This window comes from Notechis scutatus, chromosome 3 (assembly GCF_049901735.1).
Source record: "Notechis scutatus isolate UNSWTSFEM ecotype Mainland chromosome 3, rNotScu1.2, whole genome shotgun sequence".
NCBI lineage: Eukaryota > Metazoa > Chordata > Lepidosauria > Squamata > Elapidae > Notechis > Notechis scutatus.
The window spans coordinates 54,833,348-54,857,761 of record NC_142011.1 but is presented as its reverse complement, the minus strand read 5'-3'; the positions used below and the strand labels follow the sequence as shown (position 1 = coordinate 54,857,761).

Sequence of the window (24,414 nt, the reverse complement as noted above, 5' to 3'; positions counted from 1 at the left end):
TCTACCCATAACCTGATGGACAGATAATATTGTTTTGCTTAAATCCATTTGCATTTCAACCTATTGAAGTGGACTTTCCGACTCTTCAAAGTGTGTCATCTAATGTGTGATGGTTGTTTGCAGGCAGCCTTGAATACACCTGATGGAAATTCAGGTGGAAAGATGCAGTTCTATTAAAAATAGCAAAATATCTTCAAGCAATCTTCTTCCACTAGTTTGAGCCTAAAAAGCATGTCTGCCTGAGTCTATGAAGTTGGGTTGAAGAGAAAGAACATTGCTGTGAATCACAACACTGCCTGATCTAGGCATATATTATAATCACCTTCCTGACACTGTATTACTGCATAACTTTGAGGATTTGTACAACATTTATAAAAATAATCCTATGCCTTGATCCACCTAAGACAAGGTGACAAACAGAGCAATCAGATGCAGGTTCATAAATTTACAAATAGCAGCTTATAAATAATTTGTAGGATATGTGGCTGCCCTCTTTGTCATCCTGGTTCTTGAATCTTGCAGCTGCCATTTGTCTCCATGGCAATAGAATCATATGACCATCCACCATTCATTCATTGCAATTTTTTACAGAAAGGAAAGGAAGGAGCTAGGGAACAAATATCACCGAAAACTGAACATTTCAAAATTGTCGAAAAGAACTTCCAAAACACAAAGAGAAAAGCATTGATCCTTTAATGTTCTGTATACATACTAGGAAGAAGTGCCATATGTTTTTACTTTCAGGTAAGAGAAAGAGTGAGTAATAATATCACTCATTAGAGTGAGGGCTATCAAGAGCTTAATCCCAAGAGCCCCTTAAGTGTAAATGGCAAGAAAAGGGGGGCTTCTCCAGTTTCCTTGCCTGTATCAATCTGAAGCCTTTTAATTATAGAAAGAAGTCAGACAGACATTGCAATCTACGGCAATCACTTCTACTATTTGATGACCTTTAATTTTCACTAGTTTTTGCTTATAAGACAACCAAGTTATTAAATATGTTAAAGATACACTTGAAGGTCTTTTCTAAGGAAAGGAAGCCCACACTATCCAATTGTTTTGATGGGATGTTATCAGTAGTATGATGTACTTCCATGCCTGCCTCCAAATTCTTATCAATGTTCTACTTGCCTGATGTTGCTCTCGCCTTTTCCTAGTGCCTTCATGTTACTGCAGCTGCTGCAAAGTGACAGGAAATGAGGAAATGCAGAAAGAAAGGAGAACAGCTCCATATTTCTCAATGGGAACTCCAGAAGCCAAAGGAAAACATCCTGATAAATGCCTGGATAACTGCAACTAGTGAGGGAAATGTAGATGGATATGTAGTAAATAAGATCTAATTGGTTGATACATAATGGCAAAATAGGAAATCACCTTGCCAGGTAAGTTACTGGCCTTGGACTTACATAATTATGAAAGTGACAAGCAACATATGAATATGGCTGCTTGTCAAAGTTATTACAATGCTATTAATGGAAATACATTAAATTACAATTTTGTTTGAGAATTGCCAAGACTGGAACATCACAGTATATTATTATTTTATACTGATTATATCTGTAATCTAGTCTCAGATTCATTTTCACCGATTGGGGAATATAACGAGTTGGTTTCATCCTATGGACGTATCAGAAAATACCGTATGTATTCTGTCTTTCCTTTATGAAACTGCTTCAAACTGTGCATGCTGTAAATGTTTCCAGGTTGGTTTGGGGATCCATTTGCTATCCATGCTTTTACAGTAGAATCAATTTAAATTAAACGTTTTAGCAGATCAAAGAATATTTAGTGAATGCTCTCATACATAATCTCATCTAAAGCCCCACATGGAGATTCAATCCACTTTTTACAGACTTTGCAACATATAAGAAGCTGGTGCTGTGGCATGTATAATAGGAAACATCTCAGTAACAGTTGCTGGGAACTACATGTAGGAAATAGTGCTATTCTCCTCCTTTCCTCCTTTTTGTATTTCTGCTAGATGCCTGGCTGGCTGTCTAAGCAAAAGAATGCTGGACTAGATGGGCTTTAGGTCTAACGCTATGCAGCATAGGACTAAAGACTTGGTTTTTCAGTTCAGATATCAAAGCATTCACAGATCTAATTTCAGTAATTCAATCCTGCAAAAGAATCATATCACTTCACCATATACTGTATTCTGCATTCACTCAACCTACTAAACTCTAAAATGGAGTTAAGAAAATAGGATTCCTATGTCCACATATCATGCTCTGCCTAAACAAGATTTAATGTCATGGCTTTGTTCATACAACATGCTAAGACAATGGCTGTCTTCAGTGGTGGGATTCGAATAATTTAACAACTGGTTCTCTGCCCTAATGACTGGGTGGGTGTGGCTGGGTAGTCATGTGACTTGGTGGTCGTAGCCAATTTGATTGGTCTCACCCATAGGAAATTTCTCCTTAGTGCAACTTACAATAAAATAGCACAATAAAATAGCACTGTTCCAATATTTAGAGTAGAATAGAATAACAGAGTTGGAAAGAACCTTGGAGATCTTCTAGTCCAGTGGTTGCCATGGCCCACTGGTGGTCTGCGAGAAAATTTTGGTGGGCCACAGAGAAGTGTCACTCCCAGAGCACCCCCCCAAAGCAATTAATCCAGGTTGCTCAGGAACACAAGGCTGCGCCACCCACATGGCCCGTGGGAATCCTCCCCGCCCACTCACTCCTCACCCGGCAAACTTGCCTACTAAATTGCTATTTTTCCTCCCCCCTCCCCACAACCATCAACTGTTCTGCTGTGCCGGGAGATTTAGATTAGCTAGGAAGCAGGAAATGGTTGGATTTCTTGCTTTCTAGCTAGTCTTTAGATCTTCGCCTCTGCTTTTAAGCACAGCAAAACTTCCCTTAGGACTGAAGGTTCTATTGTTCAGTGCAGACTCACAGCAAGCAAATTTTATGTGACAGACTCAGGTAGCCAATAGATAGATCGATAGCAGATAGATGGATCACTGAATGATTCTGTGAGCAACTCAATCTGCCTGCCTGCTTTGCCTGATTTTGCGTAAAAGTTGCTCTTTTTTACATTAAAAATTCAATATTTATATAAATATTTATAATAGTTACATACAAGCCATGCCCAGCCAGTCACATGACCACCAAGCCACACCCACAAATTAGGCCACACCCACAGAACCAGTTAGTGGTCCCTGGGATTTAAAATTATGAGTTTGGTGGTCCCTGAGGTCCAAAAGGTTGGTGAAACCTGTTCTAGTCCAACCCACTGCTTAGGCAGGAAACCCCACACCACTTCAGACAAATGGTTATCCAAATCTCTTCTTAAAAACTTCCAGTGTTGGAACATTTACAACTTCTGGAGGCAAGTTGTTCCACTGACTAATGGTTGTCAGGAAATTTGAGGGGCTCCTACAAAAATGAGGGAGTCAATCTATTTTCCAAAGCACTAAAAGGCACAAGAAACAATGGATGGAAACTAACCAAACAGAGAAGCAACCTAGGACTAAGGAGAAATTTCCTAAGGGTGAGAACAATCAACCAATGGAATAGCTTGTCTTCAGAAGTTGTGCATACTCCATCACTAGAGGCTTTCAAAAAGAATGAGGGAAGTACACCCCAAAAGGACAGTGCCAGGAACCACTAAAACAAGGCAGAAAACTTAAAACAAGCCATTCCCCTTTTTAAAAAAAGTCAACCCCAAAGCAAATGCAGCAGCTGAGATGGAAACTAAGAGCAGCTGCTCATGCTAATTGAAAGCCTGGGCATTCTGCCAAAAGCCATTAACCCTTTCAACTCTATTATTCTATGTTCTCTAAATTGGGTGCTTCACAGCAGAAGCAATGCAGCTGGCTGGACCACACAGGCGTTAAATTCACAGCCTGTATGATCACGCTGCATCACCATCCCCCACTGTATCTCTTCCCCCAGGAAGAAACAAGAAGTAGCCAACACTGCAGCAGCTATAAAAGGTCTTGGGAAACTCCAGGGAGGGTCAGTTGGTCACAGAAGTATTACTTTATACTCTTTATAATGAAAATGTTTGTAATCTTGTCCTTCCTGAAGGGGAGAGGTTAATCCCATCCCTAGATAGGTGATTGATGGGTTTCCCTGCCCTAATCCTGTTAGTTTCTGTTGTTTATTGACTTGATTCAGTGTGTGTCGGCTACATACCAGCTGCAACTGTTAAGTGGTTCTTGGCTGTCTGCCCAGAGCTATTAACTGACGGGAGAGGGGGGGGGGGGAAACCCCTCTCTTGCACTTTATTTTTAGCTGGTTATCCCAACTGCATTAGCAATTAACTAACAGTTTGAACTGACTAAATCCCACCTGTGATTGTCTTCCTACAATATGCTGGACCACAAACTATCCCCCATTTAGCTTAACTCAGTCAGGGTATGATTGCTGGAATAGGCATCAGGAAGTGTAGCAAGCTACCTATAAATATTGCAATGGCTTCTTGGAGTAGACCAAAGTCCCATTTACATCACGTTTGGTCCCTGACAATCACAAGGGTTTGCTACAAAGGAAAGGGGGCCAACCTATTTTCCAAAGCACCAGAAGACAAGACAAGAAACAATGGATGGAAACTAGTCAAGGAGAAATGCAACCTAGAATTAAAAGAAATATGAGGACAATTAACCAGTGGAACAGTTTGCCTTCAGAAGTTGTGGTTGCTCCATCACTGGAGGCTTTTACGAAGAGACTGGACAGGCACTTGTCTAGAATGGTATAGGATCTCCTGTTTGAGCAGGGGGTTGGACTAGAAGACCTCCAAGGTTCCTTCCAATTCTGTTATTCTGTTCTGTTCAAACTACGTTGCTAAAGGTCACATGAGGCTATGAGGAATAATTTAGCAATGATGATGTGAATCTGGTTGAAAGGAAAACTCCAGAATTAATTCATAGTTAATAAAGAAAGAAGAGAGCTGAAGGTCATCATATTAAACTCCAATGATTAACAAGTGAAGGCAGTGAAATGTGAACCAGCTTTGGGGCTACTGTTTTATTTTCCCAAAACAGCTCATGGGGTTTTTTTGTATGTGTTTCTTTTCCTGCTTTGCTAACTAACTGGCACATTAAGCAAAGCAGATGGGAACTAATGTAGTACTTGTACAGAAGGTCCATACTGCATAAATTATTTCATGCTGGTGATCGAGATGCTGCCAATGTCCTTGAAAAAGGGACAAGAAGATAGAGACAATCAAGATTTTCCTGTCTGAAAACCTGCAGTTTTCTCTGCCTTCTTTCATCCTGAGGTTTCCTGCTTAGAATATGCTTCAAACAGGCAGCTCCTGTTTCACACAACCATCATGTGATTTCTTCTTTCACCCCCACCCCTCCCCTCAGTATATTTTAAGCCTCTCCCTGACGTCACGTTTTCTCCATCTCAACAAGATTTATTTTGTGTTCAGGGATTAGATTGCAACCTTTGAGCTTGCTCTTTCTATTATTCTCATTTCAAGGCATAAGGATGGTGACGAGAAACTACAACATAGGCAAGGAGAGAAGTTCACATTTGACTTCCATTTTGTCCTTCTCTCAGCAGGGAAAGACATTTCCTTCCTTGATCTGACCCTTTTGCATTCTGAAGGACCACACCAATCTTTCTTATTCTTAGTATGTGGTCACAGCCGAAGGACAAAAGTTGCTTGAAATAAGATATAAGCTTAATAAAATAAGCTAAACCACAACCACTTAATGAGCATAAAACAGATTTGTTTCTAATTATTGGGAGACTTTGATCAAACTATTTCTGAAGCAGGTTCTATGGAGCATTTTTTTAAAAAAAGGGGAGTTTGGGAATCTATGTCTCTTCAGATCTTGCTGCCCTAAATACTATGAGCAATAATAGGTGAAACTTGGAATTAAAGTAGAACAATATCGGAAGTGTATTCTATACTCCTGATTTTGAAGAGGAAAAGAGATATGGACTAAGCCACGAGAAAGGAGTGGGGAAGTGAGAGGCGGATAAAAGAGAACTCAGTAATTATTCATATTGCATCAAAATACTAACTAGATCTGTTCAAATGTTCAAAACATTCTCAAAGATCCACCTCATCCTGAGCACCCTTTTTTTTTTAACTATTACCATCTGGCAGACGGTACAGAATAATAAAAACAAGGACAAATAGGCTGAAAAACAGCTTCTATCCCAGGGCAGTAGCTCTTTTGAATTCTGCTGTATAGTGCAGTGTTGGTGTGGTGTCGAGGGTTTCCAGTTCAATGTGTGAAGGGTGAAGGATGTGTGTTTGTGTTTATTTTCATGCTCATGGTCATGATGTGCACTGAAGATGGTGTTTGATTTCGTTGTACGAGGTGCAATGACAATAAACTAAACTAAACTATATTCTAGTACTTTCCAAACAGTGGTGGGATTCAATTTTTTTTGTGGGCGTGGCTTGGTGGGCGTGGCAGGAGAAGGTTACTGTAAAATCTCCAGTCAGAGGTAGTATTTGCTGGTTCTCCGAACTACTCAAAATTTCTGTTACCGGTTCTCCAGAACTAGTCAGAACCTGCTGAATACCACCTCTGTTTCCAAATATGTTAAAAGTATAGTCCCCAGAGTTTCTCAACAAGGATGGACTACGTGAATGCAACTTGCCTCGCTATGCTAAATATAATGGTTTCGCCTTCCAGTCGCGTTTGACTCTAGGGAGCAGTGCAGTCTCTGCTTCTTAGCCAAAGGAGCCAGTTTTGCCTGAGGACATTTTTGTGATCATGTGGCCTGCATGCTGAGGTGCATGGAACGCTGTTCCCTTCCTACCAAAGTGGCACCCATTTATCTACTTGCACTTACATGCTTTCAAACTCCTAGATGGCCAGGAACTGGGGCAGGTAACAGGAGCTCACCCCATTGCATGGTATTCGAGTCTTTAATCTGGGCTGTCAGCTTGCTCCAGTCTTGAAATCCGGGCTGTCAGCTTTCCAGCTGACAAGCTCAGCATCTTTAACTGCTGAGTCATCGTACCCCCTTCTGATATGCTAATGAGCAATAACCTCCAGTACAAAACAATCCTTTACTTGTAACCAAGCGAGGAGAACATAGTTGCACTTAATCCCAACTCAAGATAGAGTTCTTATTTGAGACAAAAACAACTAGGCTCAAATTATCCTACTTTGGGCATATTATGTGATTATTATTTTCTCTCTGGAGAAAATTTTAATGCTGGGGAAGGTGGAAAGAAAGAGAAGAGGATGAGCAGCAGCACATTGGATAGATTCAGTTACAATGGTAATGGCCGCCCCATTGGAAGACTGGAAAGGCCAGGCTAAGGACAGATTGTCATGGAGAAAATCCATCAGTGTGGTCATTAACAGTCAATAATGACTTGATAGCACATAATCTATTTTATTTATTTATTTATTTATTTTTATTTGTCAATTGCTTACAAGATAATAGGTATAAGTAAAAACAGTTATGAATACATGGATACATATAAGAAAAATAAAAAAACATACAAAAGAAACAATAGGACAGGGACGGTAGGCACATTGTTGCGCTTATGCACGCCCCCTACAGACCTCTTAGGAAAGGGGTGAGGCCAATAATATACAGTCTAAGGTTAAAGTTTTTGGGGTTTGAGGAAAAAAACCACAAGAGTCAGGTAGAGTATTCCAGACATTGACCACTCTGTTGCTGAAGTCGCATTTCCTGCAATCAAGTTTGGTGCGATTAACCTTGAGTTTGTATCTATTGTTTGCTCTAGTGTTGTTATGGTTGAAGCTGAAGTATTAATTGACAGGTAGGACATTGCAATGTATAATTTTATATACTATACTTAGATCGGACCGAACGCGGCGTAGTTCTAGGTTTTCTAGGTCTAGAATTTCGAGTCTGGTGGCATAAGGTATTCTGCAATGAGTAGAGGAGTGGAGAACTCTTCTTGTGAAATATTTCTGGACTTTCTCAACTGTGTTAATATAAGATACATAATGTGGGTTCCAGACTGATGAGCTGTATTCGAGTATTGGTCTAGCAAATGTTTTGTATGCTCTAGTTAGTAGTGTAATATTACCAAAGAAAAAGCTAGGTAAGATTAGGTTAACAACTCTTAATGCCTTTTTGGCTATGTAGTTAACAGTGGGCTCTAGCACTTAGATCATTTGAGATGAGTACTCCAAGATCCTTGACAGAGTTTGGACCATCAACAAAGTCTTGACTATTCAGCCTGTATTTTATTTTCTGATTTTTTTTTGCCAATATGTAAGACAGAGCATTTATTTGTTGAGATTTGAAGTTGCTGTTTGTTTGACCATTCTGACACATAGTCAAGGTCTTTTTGAAGGGTAGCAGTATTGTCTGTGGTGTTGAATAGCTTTACATCATCAGCAAAAAGAACACAGTTGCTCTTAATATTACCACAGAGGTCATTTATGTAGAGTATGAAGAGAGTTGGTCCTAGAACGCTGCCTTGGGGGACACCACTGGTTGACAGGTACAGAATTTGATAAGACGCTCCCAATTTTGACCATTTGTTCTCTGTATGACAGGAATGCTTCTATCCAATTATGCAGGTGTCCAGAGATACCATAAGATTTTAGTTTTAGGAGTAGTTTGTCATGTACCACTGAATCAAAGGCTTTACAGAAGTCTATGTAGATTGCATCTATTGCTTTGCCCTGATCGAGTTGTGTAGTCCATATGTTTTTGCAATGTAAGAGTTGCAGATTACATGATAGTTTTTTTTCCTAAAACCAAATTGTTTATTAGAGAGTAGGTTGTTTGTCTCTAAGTGGAGGATTATGGATTGGTTAATAATTGATTCCATGACTTTACAGGTGACGCAGCATAAAGAGATTGGTCTATAATTTTCAACTAGGCTGGGGTCTCCCTTTTTGAAGATGGGGATGACCGTGGCTTGTGACCATAGGTTGGGCAAGGAGCTGGTCCTGAAAGATTTTTCAAAGATTATGCTTAGAGGTTCGGCTATGGCAGTGGGTAGCTTTTTTAAGAAGTAGGCACATATTCTGTCCAGTCCAATAGATAGAGATGGTTTTAGATTGCGCAGTGCTTTTTCAACAATGTCTTTTGTAAAATCCATATGTATTAGATCATTGTAGTTGTCTGTGGTTCGACTAGGAAATACTGGGCATGATCCATTGCTGTTTACAAATACTGAGCCAAAGAATGTGTTAAAGAGGTTGGCTTTAATAGTGTCGTCATTGCAGTCTTTACCATTAGGTACTTTCAGGGGTGGGATGGACCTTGAGTCTTTTCGTTTGTTGTTTATAAAATTGTAGAAAGCATGAGTGGAATTGATGCGTAGAAGGTTTTCTTCTTGTTTAATGTGATAATTGGCACATTCAGTTTTTATCTGGTGGCATAAATATTTGTATTGGCTTTCGAAGTTTGAAGTAATTTGTTTTTTCTGGTTTTGGGAGTTGTTAATGGTACATATAGTTTGATGACTTTTTTGACTTCAAGTAAAAATATGTTGTAATGGTCTTCTACAGTATTGCATCCAGAGAATAGAAATTGCCAATCAAGGGATGAGAGATCATAGTTTATAAGATCATAGTTGCCTTTTTTGAAGTTATAATTGGGGATTTTTGTGTGGACGTATGTTGAGACAAAAGTCAATCATGTTGTGGTCACTGTTGGAAAAGGGTTCTTTAATTTGTATTCCGTAAATTGAATTCAAACTATTGCAGAAGATGAGATCGAGGCAGTTGTTAAGTCTAGTGTTGTTGGTTACTCGTTGTTCTAGTCCCAGATTTGTTACTACATTATAGAAGGTTGCATGTGTGGGTTCAGTTGTACATTCATTAAGGGTCCAGTTAATATGAGGTAGGTTGAAGTCACCAAGAAAGATAAAAGCGTGTGGGCAGGATGCTGCCCATGTTAATAGTGTATTTAGCTTGTTTGCATGTTCAATGTCATAATCAATGGCTCTGTAACATCGTAAGAACCGAAATGTGATATTTAAGGACACTTCACAGATGATGGTCTCAGGAATAGCAATCTCCTGGGTTACTTGGATGTTTTTTAGATATAGGGACTTTTTATAGAAGATAGCAACACCAGCTCCTCTATGGATTTCACGATCTGATTGGTAAACATGATAGTCTCTTACTGTGGTAGGGGGGGGGGGGGGGGGGGGGGCGGGAAAATCTGATTGGTAGCCATGATTTAGTAGAGAGTTGGTATTTTTTTCTAAGCCTGCATTGGGAGCTTGCATTTAAGGCCAGTTGTGGTTGGAATAGAGGTAGTTAGGGGCATGCATGCCTAGTTTTGAGTGATGTTGGATTGGATGGGGTTGGGTTGGATGCGGAGTTGTGGGTTGTGTGACTTTCTTTTGGTGCAATCAACTCTGTAGTCAATGTATAGGTCAATAAAAGTATCGATCATTAAATCAGTCAGTCAGTTAATTACCCTAACTGATCTGAAAGACATCAGTTTGAAGAAGAATGGTTTCCTGAAATCTAATCAGTCAGGTTAGCTCTCAGTCACTTCTATAAGATCCTTATCATTTGATCAAAGCTAGATAAAAATTTTCTCCAGGTTTCCCCTAGCTAATAATCTGAATAATCAGTGACCAAAATTATTTTGTGAGTTGCATTTCCAAGTGGGCCCTCCTCATTGCACTGTCACTGCTGTACATTATCTGTCTGTCTGTCTGTCTATCTATCTATCTATCTATCTATCTATCTATCTATCTATCTATCTATCTATCTATCTATCTATCTGATTTATTGGCTGCCCATCTTACCACAAGGTAACTCTGGGCGGATTACAGTGTTAAAAATGCTGAAACTGCTTAAGTAAAATACTACAAACATATAAAAATACAAAATACAATAGCTAAAAGGCTTTGGGTAATAATCACTGATGCCTGACCTTGCTTCACCCCAGCTCCAGTTAAACGTGGATAAATGTCGGGAGAAGAAAAGCAAAGAAAAATGTGGGTGGATGAGAGCTGGGATGACAGATTTCTCAGTTTGTGTTTCATCCAAGTGCTTATCTTTCTTCTTGGAGCTCTTCCTGACAGCTTGATTCTGTTATTCAGTTTTCAGTGAGAAAAAAACAACAACCCCAACATCGAGTGTTTATAGATGGAGTGTTTTTCAGATGTCAGGCACCCAGCTCCAGTGCCCACGTCACTTCATAAATCAGCAAGGAAGATTGGATTGATCCGGTTTTATTCAAGTGGCTGGCCTTCAGCTAGTACAATCAACAGGGAAAAAAAATGAAACATTTTGAAGAATGGTGTCTATTGTGAAAGAAAGCCAATCTGTTCTTTGGTTAGCACGTTTGTTATTTGTACTCCCTCCAACCCACTAGGGGTGTAAGCAGCAAGCAGTAGTAAGAAAAAGAAAGCTTCCCGCCCTCCTAAGCTGGTCTGCTTGCCAGAACTGGAATAAGAGTTATCTGCCAGTCCCCACAGTTTCTGAAGGAAGGAAGAGAGAGGTGTCCTTGTCAGTACCCAAATGTCTCAGACCAGTCCCTTTTTGTGAATGGCATCCTTGGAATTAAATAGAATAATTGTGTCGGGATTGGGATTGTATTCTTTTGAGTAGGTTGCTGATCGTATTTCTAGAAATTGAGCTGCCTCCGAAATAGAGCCTAACAACTAGTAATGAATCTGAAGATTTGGACTCATTACATCAGCTGGGTATCTATCCATCTATGATATGTAGCTTCTGAGACAAAGCCAGGGATGCTTGCCATGTTGGGACTTGCGTTTAGGCTTTCTCTTGTGCCATTTTGATGCTTGGATTATGATACTATGAGTTATCAACAATCTCTATCACTCCCCACCCCCCTCCAAATACATTTGGTTCATTTAAACGGTTTCTGTTACTACGGTGGCATGTACTCCACTGGATTTGGTGTTTACAAACAGAATTAATGCTGCATGCTAATTAAATACTCAGTTGCTGCCAATTTAATTCTATTCCTAGGGAAAGTTGCATAGTTTGATGGTGCTAAGGAAGGTAGAATACTATTACTAATGTCTGGAGCTCTCTTATTAGAGCAGAAACATACAGCAAGCTCAGTTCCTTTGGGACCTTAAATCAGCATGCATCCCTTTTAAGTGTCTAAAATCAGACCTGGGTTGCTTCAGGTAATATGAAAATTAAATTTTACAGAGGTGAGGAGCCTTTGATCCTGCATATAATGGTGGAACCATTACTTCCATTCCAACCCTATGGCTGAATTGTTAATTCCCACTATGTTCACCTGCACTATCGGCCAGGCTAGTCAAGACTGCAAGGGCATTTGTAGTACAGCTGCCTCTGGTCTGGATGTCCATAGATCAGCCATTTTACGCGCTGCATTATATAGAGCTGTGTTTCTCAACCTCAGCAAATTTAAAATGTGTGGATTTCAACTCCCAGGATTCTCCAGCCAGAGGACTCCTTTATATATCAATCTTCACAGCATTTATCTTACAAAAGCAAACTGGGTTCATTCATGGTGTAGCAAAATGTTATTTGTAAATGAAGATTTATCATTTGGAGTGTTTAAAAATCCATCCTATTACGGCTTATTCACCCAATAAACCTTGGGTAAGCCATGTGAATGATGATGCCAAGGAAAGTACATGGTTGTTTTTCCATGGAGCCACCAGGAGTTAAGAGTTTCTTACTTTGTTAGCTATATCCAAGGACATAGCAGCAATTGGACTACTTGGGGAGGCAAACTTTGGTGACCCAAGGAGTCATTTCAATGAACAATATGGGCAACTGCCCAACATCACTCACTCATTTGCACTCATACACCTCTCCCTCACTATTGACTTCCAGTTGCTTTCTGGATGCAGTTCAAGGTTCTGATTATTACCTTTAAGGCCCTGGATCCGTGATGGCAAACCTGTGGCATGTGTGCCAGAGGTGGCATGCAGAGCCCTCTCTGTGGGCACGCATGCCATTGCCAGCTGCTTTTCTGATTTCCGGCACGCGCATGCGCATCAGTTAGCTGGTCTTTGGGTTTCCAGTGCTCTGGCATGTGCAAAGACCAACTGGCCAGCATAGAGAGGGCTCTACGTGCCACCTCCATAGGTTTGCCATCATGGCCCTAGATTGCAAACAGCCAGGTAATTTGCAGGACCACTTTGCTTGCATGTATCAACCTATCCCACTAGGTTAGATAGGATGGATGTGCTTCAGATCTCTTCCCTTAAATGTTGTCATGCGATAGGACCTTAGAGAAGTGCATTCTTGATAGCCAGCTTTTTTGAATAGTTTCCCACAAAAGATTCAAGGAATCGCTACCTTTTACCCTTTGAGAAGGCTCTGAAAACCCTTCCACCAACTGTTGGACTATGATATTATCTTCTGTTTTTATCAATTGTTGTGAGCTGCCTAGGATCATCGTGAGATAGGCACCATGTAAATTGAATGAATGGATGGACGGAGGGATGACTTCCCAAAGAGATTTTTAAGCAGGATAATCAAGGAGAAACTTTAGGCAAGAGGTTCCTAAACTTTTATATTTTAGTGTAGTCTTAACGTAGATATCTCCCATAAAAATCCAAACACCAAAATAAACACAAATGACCATTGAGAACAATATGATAAATCTATTTTTAATAAAGATGAACAAAATGAAAAAGCAAAGGTCATTCACACTTCTGTTGGACTCCATCTTATTTAATTTATTTATTTTGTCAAGCGATTATAAGATAACAGGTATAAGTATAACATAGTTATGAATACATGAAATGGATACATATAAGAAAAATAAAACAAACAATAGGACAGGGACGGTAGGCATGTTGGTGCGCTTATGCACGCCCCCTACGGGCCTCTTAGGAAAGGGGTGAGGGTCACTGACTCCTCCAAAGCACGGACCTATAGTGCATGTAGAGTCATTAAAAGTTATACTTTCATTTGTAATCAGAATTGTTGACATAGATGATGAAAACTCCTACCTTCTTTTCTCCCTACCATCCTGCTCAGCCTCCTAAGCTTCCCCTTAGCGGGAAGGAGTTTGCAATCTAATCAGCTTGGTTGACAAAGAGAGTCCCAGAGGCCTATGAGTTGTATTTGGTATCAGTGGGGGACCAGCTGGGACATCAAGCAAAGGAAGTACCCGAAAATTGGATGCACTTGAGTTGATTGTGATACTGCAAGTTAACCAGCCAGACTTACACAAGGTTGCGTTTTGTGTGCTTTTTAAAAAGTGACAGGCTGCAATTATACAAAAATGCTGATATACAGAAACAACTCAGAGCAATTACGGCTCATTTCATACGGTGTGGTCAGACTTGTTATTATTGTGAATTCCTTATAGCTGCCCATTTTGATAGACTCTGGGCAGCTTACAACACAACAAAAACAGTTAAAAACAAGCAGGTAACCTGCACTAACATTATCAGATAACAACAATTCGGGACCCACAAACACATGAAACCCTGGACTGGGACCAAAGCCAGGTCTTCGCAAAAGTCAAGAGGGAAGGCACCAATGAAATCTTGGGGGAGTAGAAGTGCTGTTTCAGAGGATGTGGGTCACTATTGAGAAGACATGCATCCTTAGTCCCATCAGATGACAAAATTTAATAGAAGGGACCTGGAGTACATTATTATTTCTGGAAATCTTTTTTAATATTAGTAAACTAGTAAACAGGTAGTCCTCGATTTACAACAGTTCACTTAGTGAGCGTTCAAAGTTACGTCACTGAAAAAAAGTGACTTCAGCACATAAAATAACAAAAATTAAAGTTAACACGCAATTACTAGACTGAGTTCATATTTCTCACGTTTCATATTTCTTAGGATGACCTGATGGCTGAAGCCAGAATTTCCTGCTTCCTTTTATTATTTTTTTCTACCTGATGCACGTTTTCTTTTATTGATTGAAGAAATTTGTCTCTTCTCCTCCATCTTCTTGTATTTCATTCCCAGAAATACTGTTTTAAAAGAACAAAGTGTTTATCTCTTTGGGAAGGGAAGCGGGGGAAGGCAATATCTCTTCTTCTAAGATGACATATGCTATACCCAGATGTATAAGTTGCATGTGTACTATGCATATGAACATCACAGTAACAGAAAGGCTGAGACTGAAAGGCTGCAGCCTGTACATTCTCTGCAGTAAGATGTTCAATGGAAACAGGGAACAAATACTGCATTCTTTGTCCAAAAAATGTGGATTCTCCTACACCAATGCATTATATATAGAAGAATTAAACAGCTATTATAGAACCGTGTCATACAGCTAATCTATTCTTTTGTGTTCTCTTCATTTAATACAAGATTTATTGGCATAGGTTCAGATCTGGTTAGGTATCTATGATGAGGCCACCATAATAGCTGATCCCTCACCAAGATGGCAAGCTTGGAAGAACTGACTTTGAAGTACCTATTGACAGGGAAAGCTTAAGAAACATACATGCCTTGGGGAACAGTATTCAAAAGACACACTGCTTCCTCCAAACATCTCCCTTTATGGCAAGGCAGTTTCCCTATGCATGTAAACATGCCTCTGTAGTTCATGCTATCAATAGTCCAGGCTGCCCTTCTGCATACAGTATGTTGCTTGCCTTTACTCACCGTTCCTCTTAGGGGCCTAAAACCAACTTGCTGGACTTCTTGTATATCTTTTACTTTGAAGATCCTAACCCAGTTTCTTCTAGCAAGACTCCCTTCAGCAATTGCAGCAGCATCTTCCTTATAGATGCTCCAAAGTATTTAACTAGAACTTGAAATAGCTCTTATTACAGAGTAGGTTGGGTTGTTATCAGGTTTGCTGGTTCTGTGAGACAATGTGCTGTTTTTAAAGTCTCACAAAGTATAGGATGGATTCAGGAGCAACAGAATTATTTGATAATTTGTCTCTCCTTACAGTACTTTGCCTTGAAAAAGCCAGGTTTGCTGGCTTTCAGGAACATTTATTTCTTTTGAATCTTTGTGGTCAAGAGATCCCCTCCTTCCAGACGTTTGGAGTTGACATCACTCTCCCCCCCCCTCCCCAGTATAATCAATAGGGACGCGGTGGCTCAGTGGCTAAGATGCTGAGCTTGTCAATCAGAAAGCTTGACGGTTTGAATCCCTAGCGCCGCATAACAGAGTGAGCTCCCGTTACTTGTCCCAGCTTCTGCCAACCTAGCAGTTTGAAAGCATGTAAAAACGCAAGTAGGAAAATAGGGACCACTTTGGTGGGAAGGTAACAGCGTTCTGTGAGCCTTTGTCATTTAGTCATGCCGGCCACATGACCATGGAGACGTCTTTGGACGGCGCTGGCTCATCGGCTTTGTAATGGAGATGAGCGCCGCCCCCTAGAGCTGGAAACGACTAGCACGTATGTGCGAGGGGAACCTTTACTTTTAACTTATAATCAACAGTGCTTTGCTTGATAGGCTCCAAAGACAGTTCTTGACTAAAAATTAATAGCAGGAAAGGGCACAGAAAAAGCAAATGATAGTGATTTTGTTCAATGGTCGTGATTTTGAATTTATAAACTTTACTTGGATTTTCAAAATCCAAGTGGATCATATCCCCCATTAAAGATATGAATGAAGCTATGAAGGTACTAAGGATATAATAAAAGAAACCCCCTGATACCTGACTAAAGCATTATAAAAAGAATGAAAATTCTTTAAATTTATGAATATAAATAATGACCGTATAAGAGAAGGCACATTGGAAACAATGCTTTTAATTTGGTCATAAAATATCAGTATTTTTTTTTCAGCCTACTGTTTCAACTGCTATATTGAAAGAGAAGAGTATCATTTCCTATTCAAAAGCTCAAAAAAGTAGGGCCAAAGTAAGCGGAACAAAGTTATTGTACCAATGCTGTCTGTGTACAAGACTGCTTTCTTTTAGTTCCCATAAGCTCTACTATTATTTACAATTTCAGAAAAGCAAAACACAATAGGTACTCCTGCACGTGCTAAATCAGCAGAGTCTGTGTTCAGCTGAGAGCAGGGTTCATAACTTCTTTTTGAGCTGTTACATAGTTTTGGGTGCATAACAAATAAAAAAAACTACCACACTGATTTGGTTTTCGAATGATAGGATAGGGTTATGCACCAAAAACCGAAGGAGGCAAGACAAAGCAGTATGCACAGCCAGGACATTGATTTCATTTACATTTAATTGAAATTACAATTAGCGTGTTTATATATATTTAACAATATTCCAATTATGTCACAAACATTCACAATTTAGTAGCAATTTTAAAGGAATTGATGGCTTCAGGTCATGCACCTCTACCTAAACACAATAAATGAATGTGCATATAATCTGTTATGTTATAAGAATACCAAGCTCCATAGCTTGATCAGAAGAAGCCCTGGCTTAGCACTGTATATGAACATCATTTAGAGTGATTCTGTATGGCCAACCCCCAACAGTCACAATAAAGATATTCTGGATTGTTCATCCTTGTTTGATTTCTTTTATTTTTTGGAACACAAAACTGTACATAATGGTCCCAAAATCACCCAGTCAATTTCATGCATAAAGGAATAGAACTCGTATTCTCGTTATTTCTGCCCAGTTCTTAATAGAAAGTAGAGGTAAAGATGGGGAGGAAGCCCCCTGAAAATATGGATTACTAACAGAAGAAAAAATCATTTGTACCATCCATAAAATATTCTGAATAAACAGGGAAACTGTATGTACACACACACACACACAAAAAGCCTGACGTTGCCACCTTCTTTTCATACTCTTGTAAACTGAATAGTTCAGGATGGTTCAGAATAATGCATACGTAAACTGCCACGCCTAACCCAAGTGAACAAAATGCTGTTGTTGTTGTTTTCCATTTCTCAACACCAGCTATAAAAGAAATCGTGTTTAGGGTTATCTTTTTAAGGTTTGGCCAATGGTAATTGGTGGTGTAAATTCCTAGAAATTTACTACTCAATTGTTTCTCTCAATTGGATTGAAAATAAGAGAGAGTGTAATTACAGAATCAAAGCAGAAGTGGCACCATGATTGCTATAATTAGGAAACCAAATTACCTAGTGAAGTGGCTCTTGAAACCTGAGCCTGTTGCTGAGGAAGAGGAGGAAATGAGATTATAAGCAGCAGAAAGAGAAGCTTTTCCTCAAGCAAAATGCTTTGCACTTGGCATACAGATTCCATACACTTTAGTTAAACTCAGTAAAAAAATGCCTTGGGCTGATTTGGACGCACTTTTAAAAAACAAGTTGTGCCTTGGCTGAAGCTAAATTTCCAAGGAAGGAAGACATGGGAAAATAAGGGGTTTCCAAAATATATTAAAGCCATACATAATTTATTATATATACATCTGAACAAGAAACTTTGTGGAGAGGGTTAACATACATACCATATCAAAATAAAAGACCAAAAGAGGTGTTTTCTATTCCCACCAAATTAAAGAAAATATTTGGAGATTTCAAGTAGCCCCATCCAAAATGCTGGTATGTTTGAAAGAAAATGGCACAAGGATTAGTCTTTTCACACACTGTTAAAGCTTTACCCTACAAAATACCACCTTTTGTGCAGTATTCCCTCATCTCAAGAGATAAGGACGGAGCTATCCGGCCATCCTCCATGAACTTTTGAACAATTTAAATTCTCTGAGGAAAGTGAAAAAGGATTCTCCAAACAGATCTCCCTCACTAGCATAGATCGATTACCTTAAAGAAGCAGGAACCAGTCTCCTCCCCTTCCAGATTGAACATTGTTTTTCACTCTTATACAAAACTGTGGAATCTGTCTCTTCCACAGGGACTCCTTCAAAATTCTAGCCTTAAGAACAACGATTCTGCAGGCCTTTCTCATGATTGATATTTACACTACGCACAGTAACAACATGCAGAAAGAACAGCTCTGATGATTCTCACTCTAACCAATTCCACCCCACTAAAATGCTCACAGGTTCTAATCCAGTTCATTGGATATAGATCTCATCTTCACATAGAAGAAAGACCCAATTCCAAATATCTGTGTGATTAATGAATAACAACAGTTAGGAAAGAATGTCCCCAAACTTGAGTGGATTAGAAAGAATGGTAATGTGTTTGATATATAAATTGTAAGTTCTAGATTTGGAGCCAACTCATTCCCTTTACCCAGTAATCATTCCTGCTTTTACAAGTCAAGCAAGACTAGTATAAGTCTTGCTTGATTTGTAGAGATAAGTTTCTTTAAGTCAGGACTGAACAAACAGGCCTGCCAGAGAACTGCTCTCTGGGCCAAGAAAAAAACTGTTCTGCCTATTCCTCCTCCTTCCCTCCCTCCCTCCCTCCAAAGGGATATTACAATTTGGTAATAATTTTAATTAGCTCTTAAGTTACCTGCAAAGTCAGGGCTTCAGTTTGTGAATCTCTGGCTAAGCTAAGGAAAGATTGTACTTAATGGGACTAGATAAATTTTACCATAAGACTGTTTTCTTTGTCTGACAGACCAGCACTGCCAGGCCAAAATTACTTCCTGATTATACTTGTATTCCAATTATAACACAAACTTATTTGAGCGTCAAAAAGTCATCACTATTACGAAGTGTGAACCATCTGAAGTGGCCTTTCCTATTTTTTATCCGGATTATCACATCTGACTTTTTATAGAAAGCTAGCAATAAATCTTACTCAGTAAAATTGACTCACTTCTAACATGAAGTGCTTGTCCATACAGTTACAAAGATAACTCTCATTTGACGTAAAAAACAATCCTTTCTTATGTGCAAATGTAATACTGGTTGTTAAAACCCATTTTCTAAACAGGGTAAGGCATCCAGAGAGATTTCTGTACTATTAGAACAACTATCCTGGTGAGTGCTAATCCACCATTTCAGGTAAGAGATTTCTCCAAAATATATTATAATTTGTTAAGCATGTTCAACTTTTAACAAAAAAGAGTAGATAAACTGAAATGCACAATTCCTTCTATATGTGGATGAAAAGCCTATTTCAAAATGATCAGCAGTAATGATCTATTGAGGATAATGCAGAGATCACACAATCACTTCCGGTTTGGTACCACATCAATCACATTTCGCAAAACGTGTTTTGAGAAAGACGGGTTATCTCTCATCTCACCCCACTCTATTAGTTATCAAAATTGCAACTTGCTTCTTCTCCAATTGACCTCACTAACTATGAGGGCTAATCACTGATAAATAAGTACTGACAAAAAAACAAAAACAACCCTTAAGATTAGGACTGGAAGAACTTAAGTATCATGTGCCTGCTGATGTCAGAAATGAAACAAAACTATTTTTTACTGCTAAACCAAATACATTAGGATGTCAAAGAATTGTTTGTTTCTCAAACTTTCTGTAGCAAAATGTTTGCAAATAAGCACAATGAACCCCCATATTAAAAAATTCATTAACTTTCATTTATTTACATTCGACACTGGAAAAATAAACACCCCCTTACCCCAACTCTACCTACCTGTAAAAAAATGTAATTAGGTGAACTATCAAGATGCAATAACCTCCCAGCTGTAAGATTTTAGGCATAAACAAAGACATATGGGGAATATGATCCCAGAGACAGAGAAACAAGAATGTGTAGAAGCTGGATTACTAACCTGCAAGAAACATGGGTATATCAATTTTATCCCATCTCAGATGGGGTACCAAATTAGTGCTTTCTACGACTAAGCAGGGAAGGATATCCTATTTTATGCTAACAGACTGCATGGTAGGCCCATCCTTCTTAATATGACATAGGAAGGAGACATTGCTTTCTTAGCTCTGGCTCTACCATCACATTTAATTGCTATCTCAACTGCAGAACTGCCAGAGACTGAGGAGCAGCTCTTTGCAAATGCAGCTATAAGAAAATGTTACCATCACACTAATTCTCTTCAATCAGATGGCTATGGAGGGATTTCCTATTGATTTCAGTGCAGCAGCAAAAAGGCATAACATTTGAAATAACGATGCCTTCAATAATTTATTCCTATATTAGAGTTATACTCACTTTCTCTAGCCCATACTTTTCATGTAGAAGTGCATAGAAAAATCCAGTAAGTATTAATAAGCAAATGTAAGCAAAGCACTGATCGTAAGAGGTATTTTGCTGTTCTAATGTTTGTTGCTTTTTCATATAATTGTGTATCACCATTATATTATTCACAATGCTGAGGTAAGCAAAATGATACTTTTTTAATTGAAAAGTTAGAAATTTGTAACTATTGTTGTAACACAATCCTTACATTAGCTTTCTGCATGATTTTGTTTGAAGTGTCTTAAAGATTTGCTAAACGTAATTTTTACTCTTTTAAATAGATAAAATAAGCGTTGGTTCCTATTGTTCTTTCTACGAGAGACACTCTAAAATTTCAATCATAACTCAGTTAACCATACAGGAAAATTTAGAGGAATAAGTAAATCAGATTAACTGGAAAGCACTTCTGGTTTTGTAGTAGCCTTTTAATGCAGCTCCAGTCCTAAACATATTTATTTGGAAGTCATATGAATTTTGTCGGGCCTTATTTCCAAATAAATTATTTTAGGATTGCAATTGAAGCTTATTACTAGGTTACAAAACCACCCAGAAAACCGACCTGCCACACAGAGAGCAGCATTTTGCTTGCTCCTGTTCACAAATACAAAACACTCACAAATATAACCCAATTCAATTGAAGCTATAGAGATTTAGTCTATCAGCAAATAGGAAATATTATCTCCTAGGAAACAGGTGTCATCCACTCAATTTACAAATGTGTTTTATCACCATCTTAGAGTAGATGCCTTTTCTTCCATCTCATTCCCAATGCAGCTAGCAGAGACTCAGAACCTGCACCATAGAAAACAGCAATGGAAATAACACACCTACTGCTTTTTGCTAAAATTAGATTGAAGTGCAGAATCCATGGAGGACAGAACTGTCTGGTTTGAGGAAACTGAGAATGAATATGTCATGCTAAGCCAAATTGAGAAAGCTACACAGGCATCTGCACCTGTGCTGAAATCTCATTTGTAAATCTTTCAGATTTCAGACAGTTACAACAGGAAAAAGGATGTTTAGAAAACATAAAAGCAATATGTTTTCTCTCAAAATGCAACAAAATCGGTATTAATATTCAATAATATTTATCAATCGCAATTACACTGTGACTCATCTAAAGTCTGATTCAATCTGAGGCACAAGTTGGGAAAATACCCATGATAAACATAGTTGCTTTTTCTCTTCTTTCAAGACTGAGATAAGCCCGAATGGTGCTTACACATTATAGCACTTACACGCCCAACCTTGTCCCAGAAGCTGAGGATTCTGTGGCACTACTATATACACGTCTTATTTCCAGTTTCTTCCCATCTGCACAACTAAGTCATTTTTTTTTTCTCTTAGAAGCTAGTAAGAAAATGATGTCACCTTTCCATTCTGGGACAAGGATAGCAGATATAGCTAAAAAAGCTGCCATTTTAATTTTGGAACAGAATAGTTGGCCATGTTTAGTGAACAACAGTATCGGCATTGATATTGTACCACAACAGGCCCAGCACTCAAGCTCTACTCTACACTTATTTAGCAATCAATAACCAAAGCAGCCCCAAAGATGTAGGAAAGCCATTGTCAGTTACATGCTGCCACCTGGAGGAAAAAGGAAAACCTGCTGGTTATAAGTCACAAAACAATTTTATCTCCTCTAGGCCTGGTTGACTGTAGATCAGGAACACTATCTTTGGGCACATGTATTAGCTTCCATGTCTTGAAAGATGTTCCTTTTATAAATCATCATTGCAACAACTCCTCCCAGCAGATTGGTCTAGAAAAAACTTCCCTTTCCAGCCACAAGTCATAATTCATTTGGAAATCTTCAGGCAGTTCCACCCGCTGACCCAACACACTTTGCAAACAGTTGTCAACAGGTAGAAAATCAGGGTTGTTATGTGCCCGGTCATAGCGTCGAGAGTTGAAGCGTTCTATACTGGCCCGTAGAGCACATTCTTCGGCTTGGAAGTCCCATGGACGTGCATCCAGATCTGTGGAGGTCATGAGGCAGACAATCAGTGAATGCAATTAACTGAGAACAGCTACATTGTCACATTAGAAATGTTCAGACAGCTTACCAAGAAAACTTGAGCATTCAGTGAACAATAGTGACACAATTACATAAAACACAATTTGTCCCTAAACAGCTGAGTTGAGATGCAGCAGTGGGTTACAAGCCTGTCAAAGGTGGCTGAAGTGAGTGATAGAAGAGGAAAGGTCTAGAAATGAAAGCTCCTGCCAATTATTATTTTCTCCTTTTGGATCTTCGACTGAAAGAGGACCAGGAATAAGCAAAATATAACTTTCAGATGCAATGTAACTGAAAAGATTGATATGAGAAAATATGGTAGAATTTTTCTCAAAATCATTTGTAAGAAAAAAGACACATTACCCCAGAGCTGAACCTTTTCGTTCAATACAAGTAGTCCTTGACTTATGAGCATAATGGGGCCCCAAATTTCCATTGCTAAATAAGACAGTTAAAGGAGCTGCACCCCTTTTTATGACCCTTTTTGCCATGGTTGTTAAGGGAATTACTGCAGTTGTTAAGTGAATTTGACTCCCCCCCCCATTGACTTTGTTTGTCAGAAGCCAGCCGGGAAAGTTACGTCTGGTGATCACATGACCCTGGAACAGTGCAACTCTCATAAATACATACCAGTTGCCAAACACACATATTTTGATCACGTGACTCTGTGGAGATGCTGCAATGGCGTAAGTGGAAACCAATCCTAAGCCACTCTTTTCAGTGCCACTGATACTTCGTACGGTCACTAAATGAATGGTTCTAAGTTGAAGACTATCTGTATGGTGCAATGATAAATTACAACTTTAATCATGTTCATTTTTTTTACGGTATGTGTATTGTGCTATGTGGTTCCCTGTAATTAAATACTATTCTATGGGGAAGAGGTATATTTATCTGCCTAAGAAAAACACATATGAGGCAATACCATTTGCTGATATGATTGCACAGGGAAAGTAGAGCTCTCCCACAATATGATCCTTTGGAATAGCATTTTGTCCCAGTTCCTCTCCTAGTTAACCCTAATGGCAAATTAACCCCTATTGCAATTAACCCTAATTGCAATTAATTAACCCTAATTGGTCTATGCTTCTGAATTTGAGGCTCCAGCTTTTTGTCTATTTCCATGAAGAACATGTTTTAGAAGCTTCAGTTACTTTCAGTCCTGCATACCAGCCATCAAAGCATCAACAGTGCTTTACAACACAGATCCTAAGTCCTTGACTTACAACCATTTAACAAGAGTTCAAAGTTACAACAACCTCAGAAAAAGTGACTTATGACCTGTATTTGCACTTATGACCATTGCACCACTCCCACAATGACATGATCACAATTCGTTACATGGCAATTGCTTTGCTTTTATGAACTGGTTGCAGCTTTCTGTGGTCATGAGATCATAATTTGCAACCTTTTTTTGCCATGTTCTGGCAAAAATATTCATTAGGAAAGCTGGATTTGCTTAATGACATGATTCGTTTAATGACCATGTGATTTCCTTAACCATCATGGTGACTTGACTACTGTAAAAATTGTTGTAAAATT

General features: G+C 39.0%; 1 protein-coding gene across 1 annotated transcript in view; it reads right to left on the bottom strand.

The window, feature by feature from the left end:
- Positions 1-16,999: 16,999 nt before the first annotated feature.
- Positions 17,000-24,414, bottom strand: part of STRIP1 (striatin interacting protein 1) — a 32,030-nt gene continuing 24,615 nt past the window's right edge. The window contains exon 21 of the mRNA XM_087959986.1: positions 17,000-22,834. Coding sequence (XP_087816112.1) covers positions 22,587-22,834 — 248 coding nt within the window. The 3' untranslated portion in view covers positions 17,000-22,586. The remainder of the gene's footprint in view (positions 22,835-24,414) is intronic.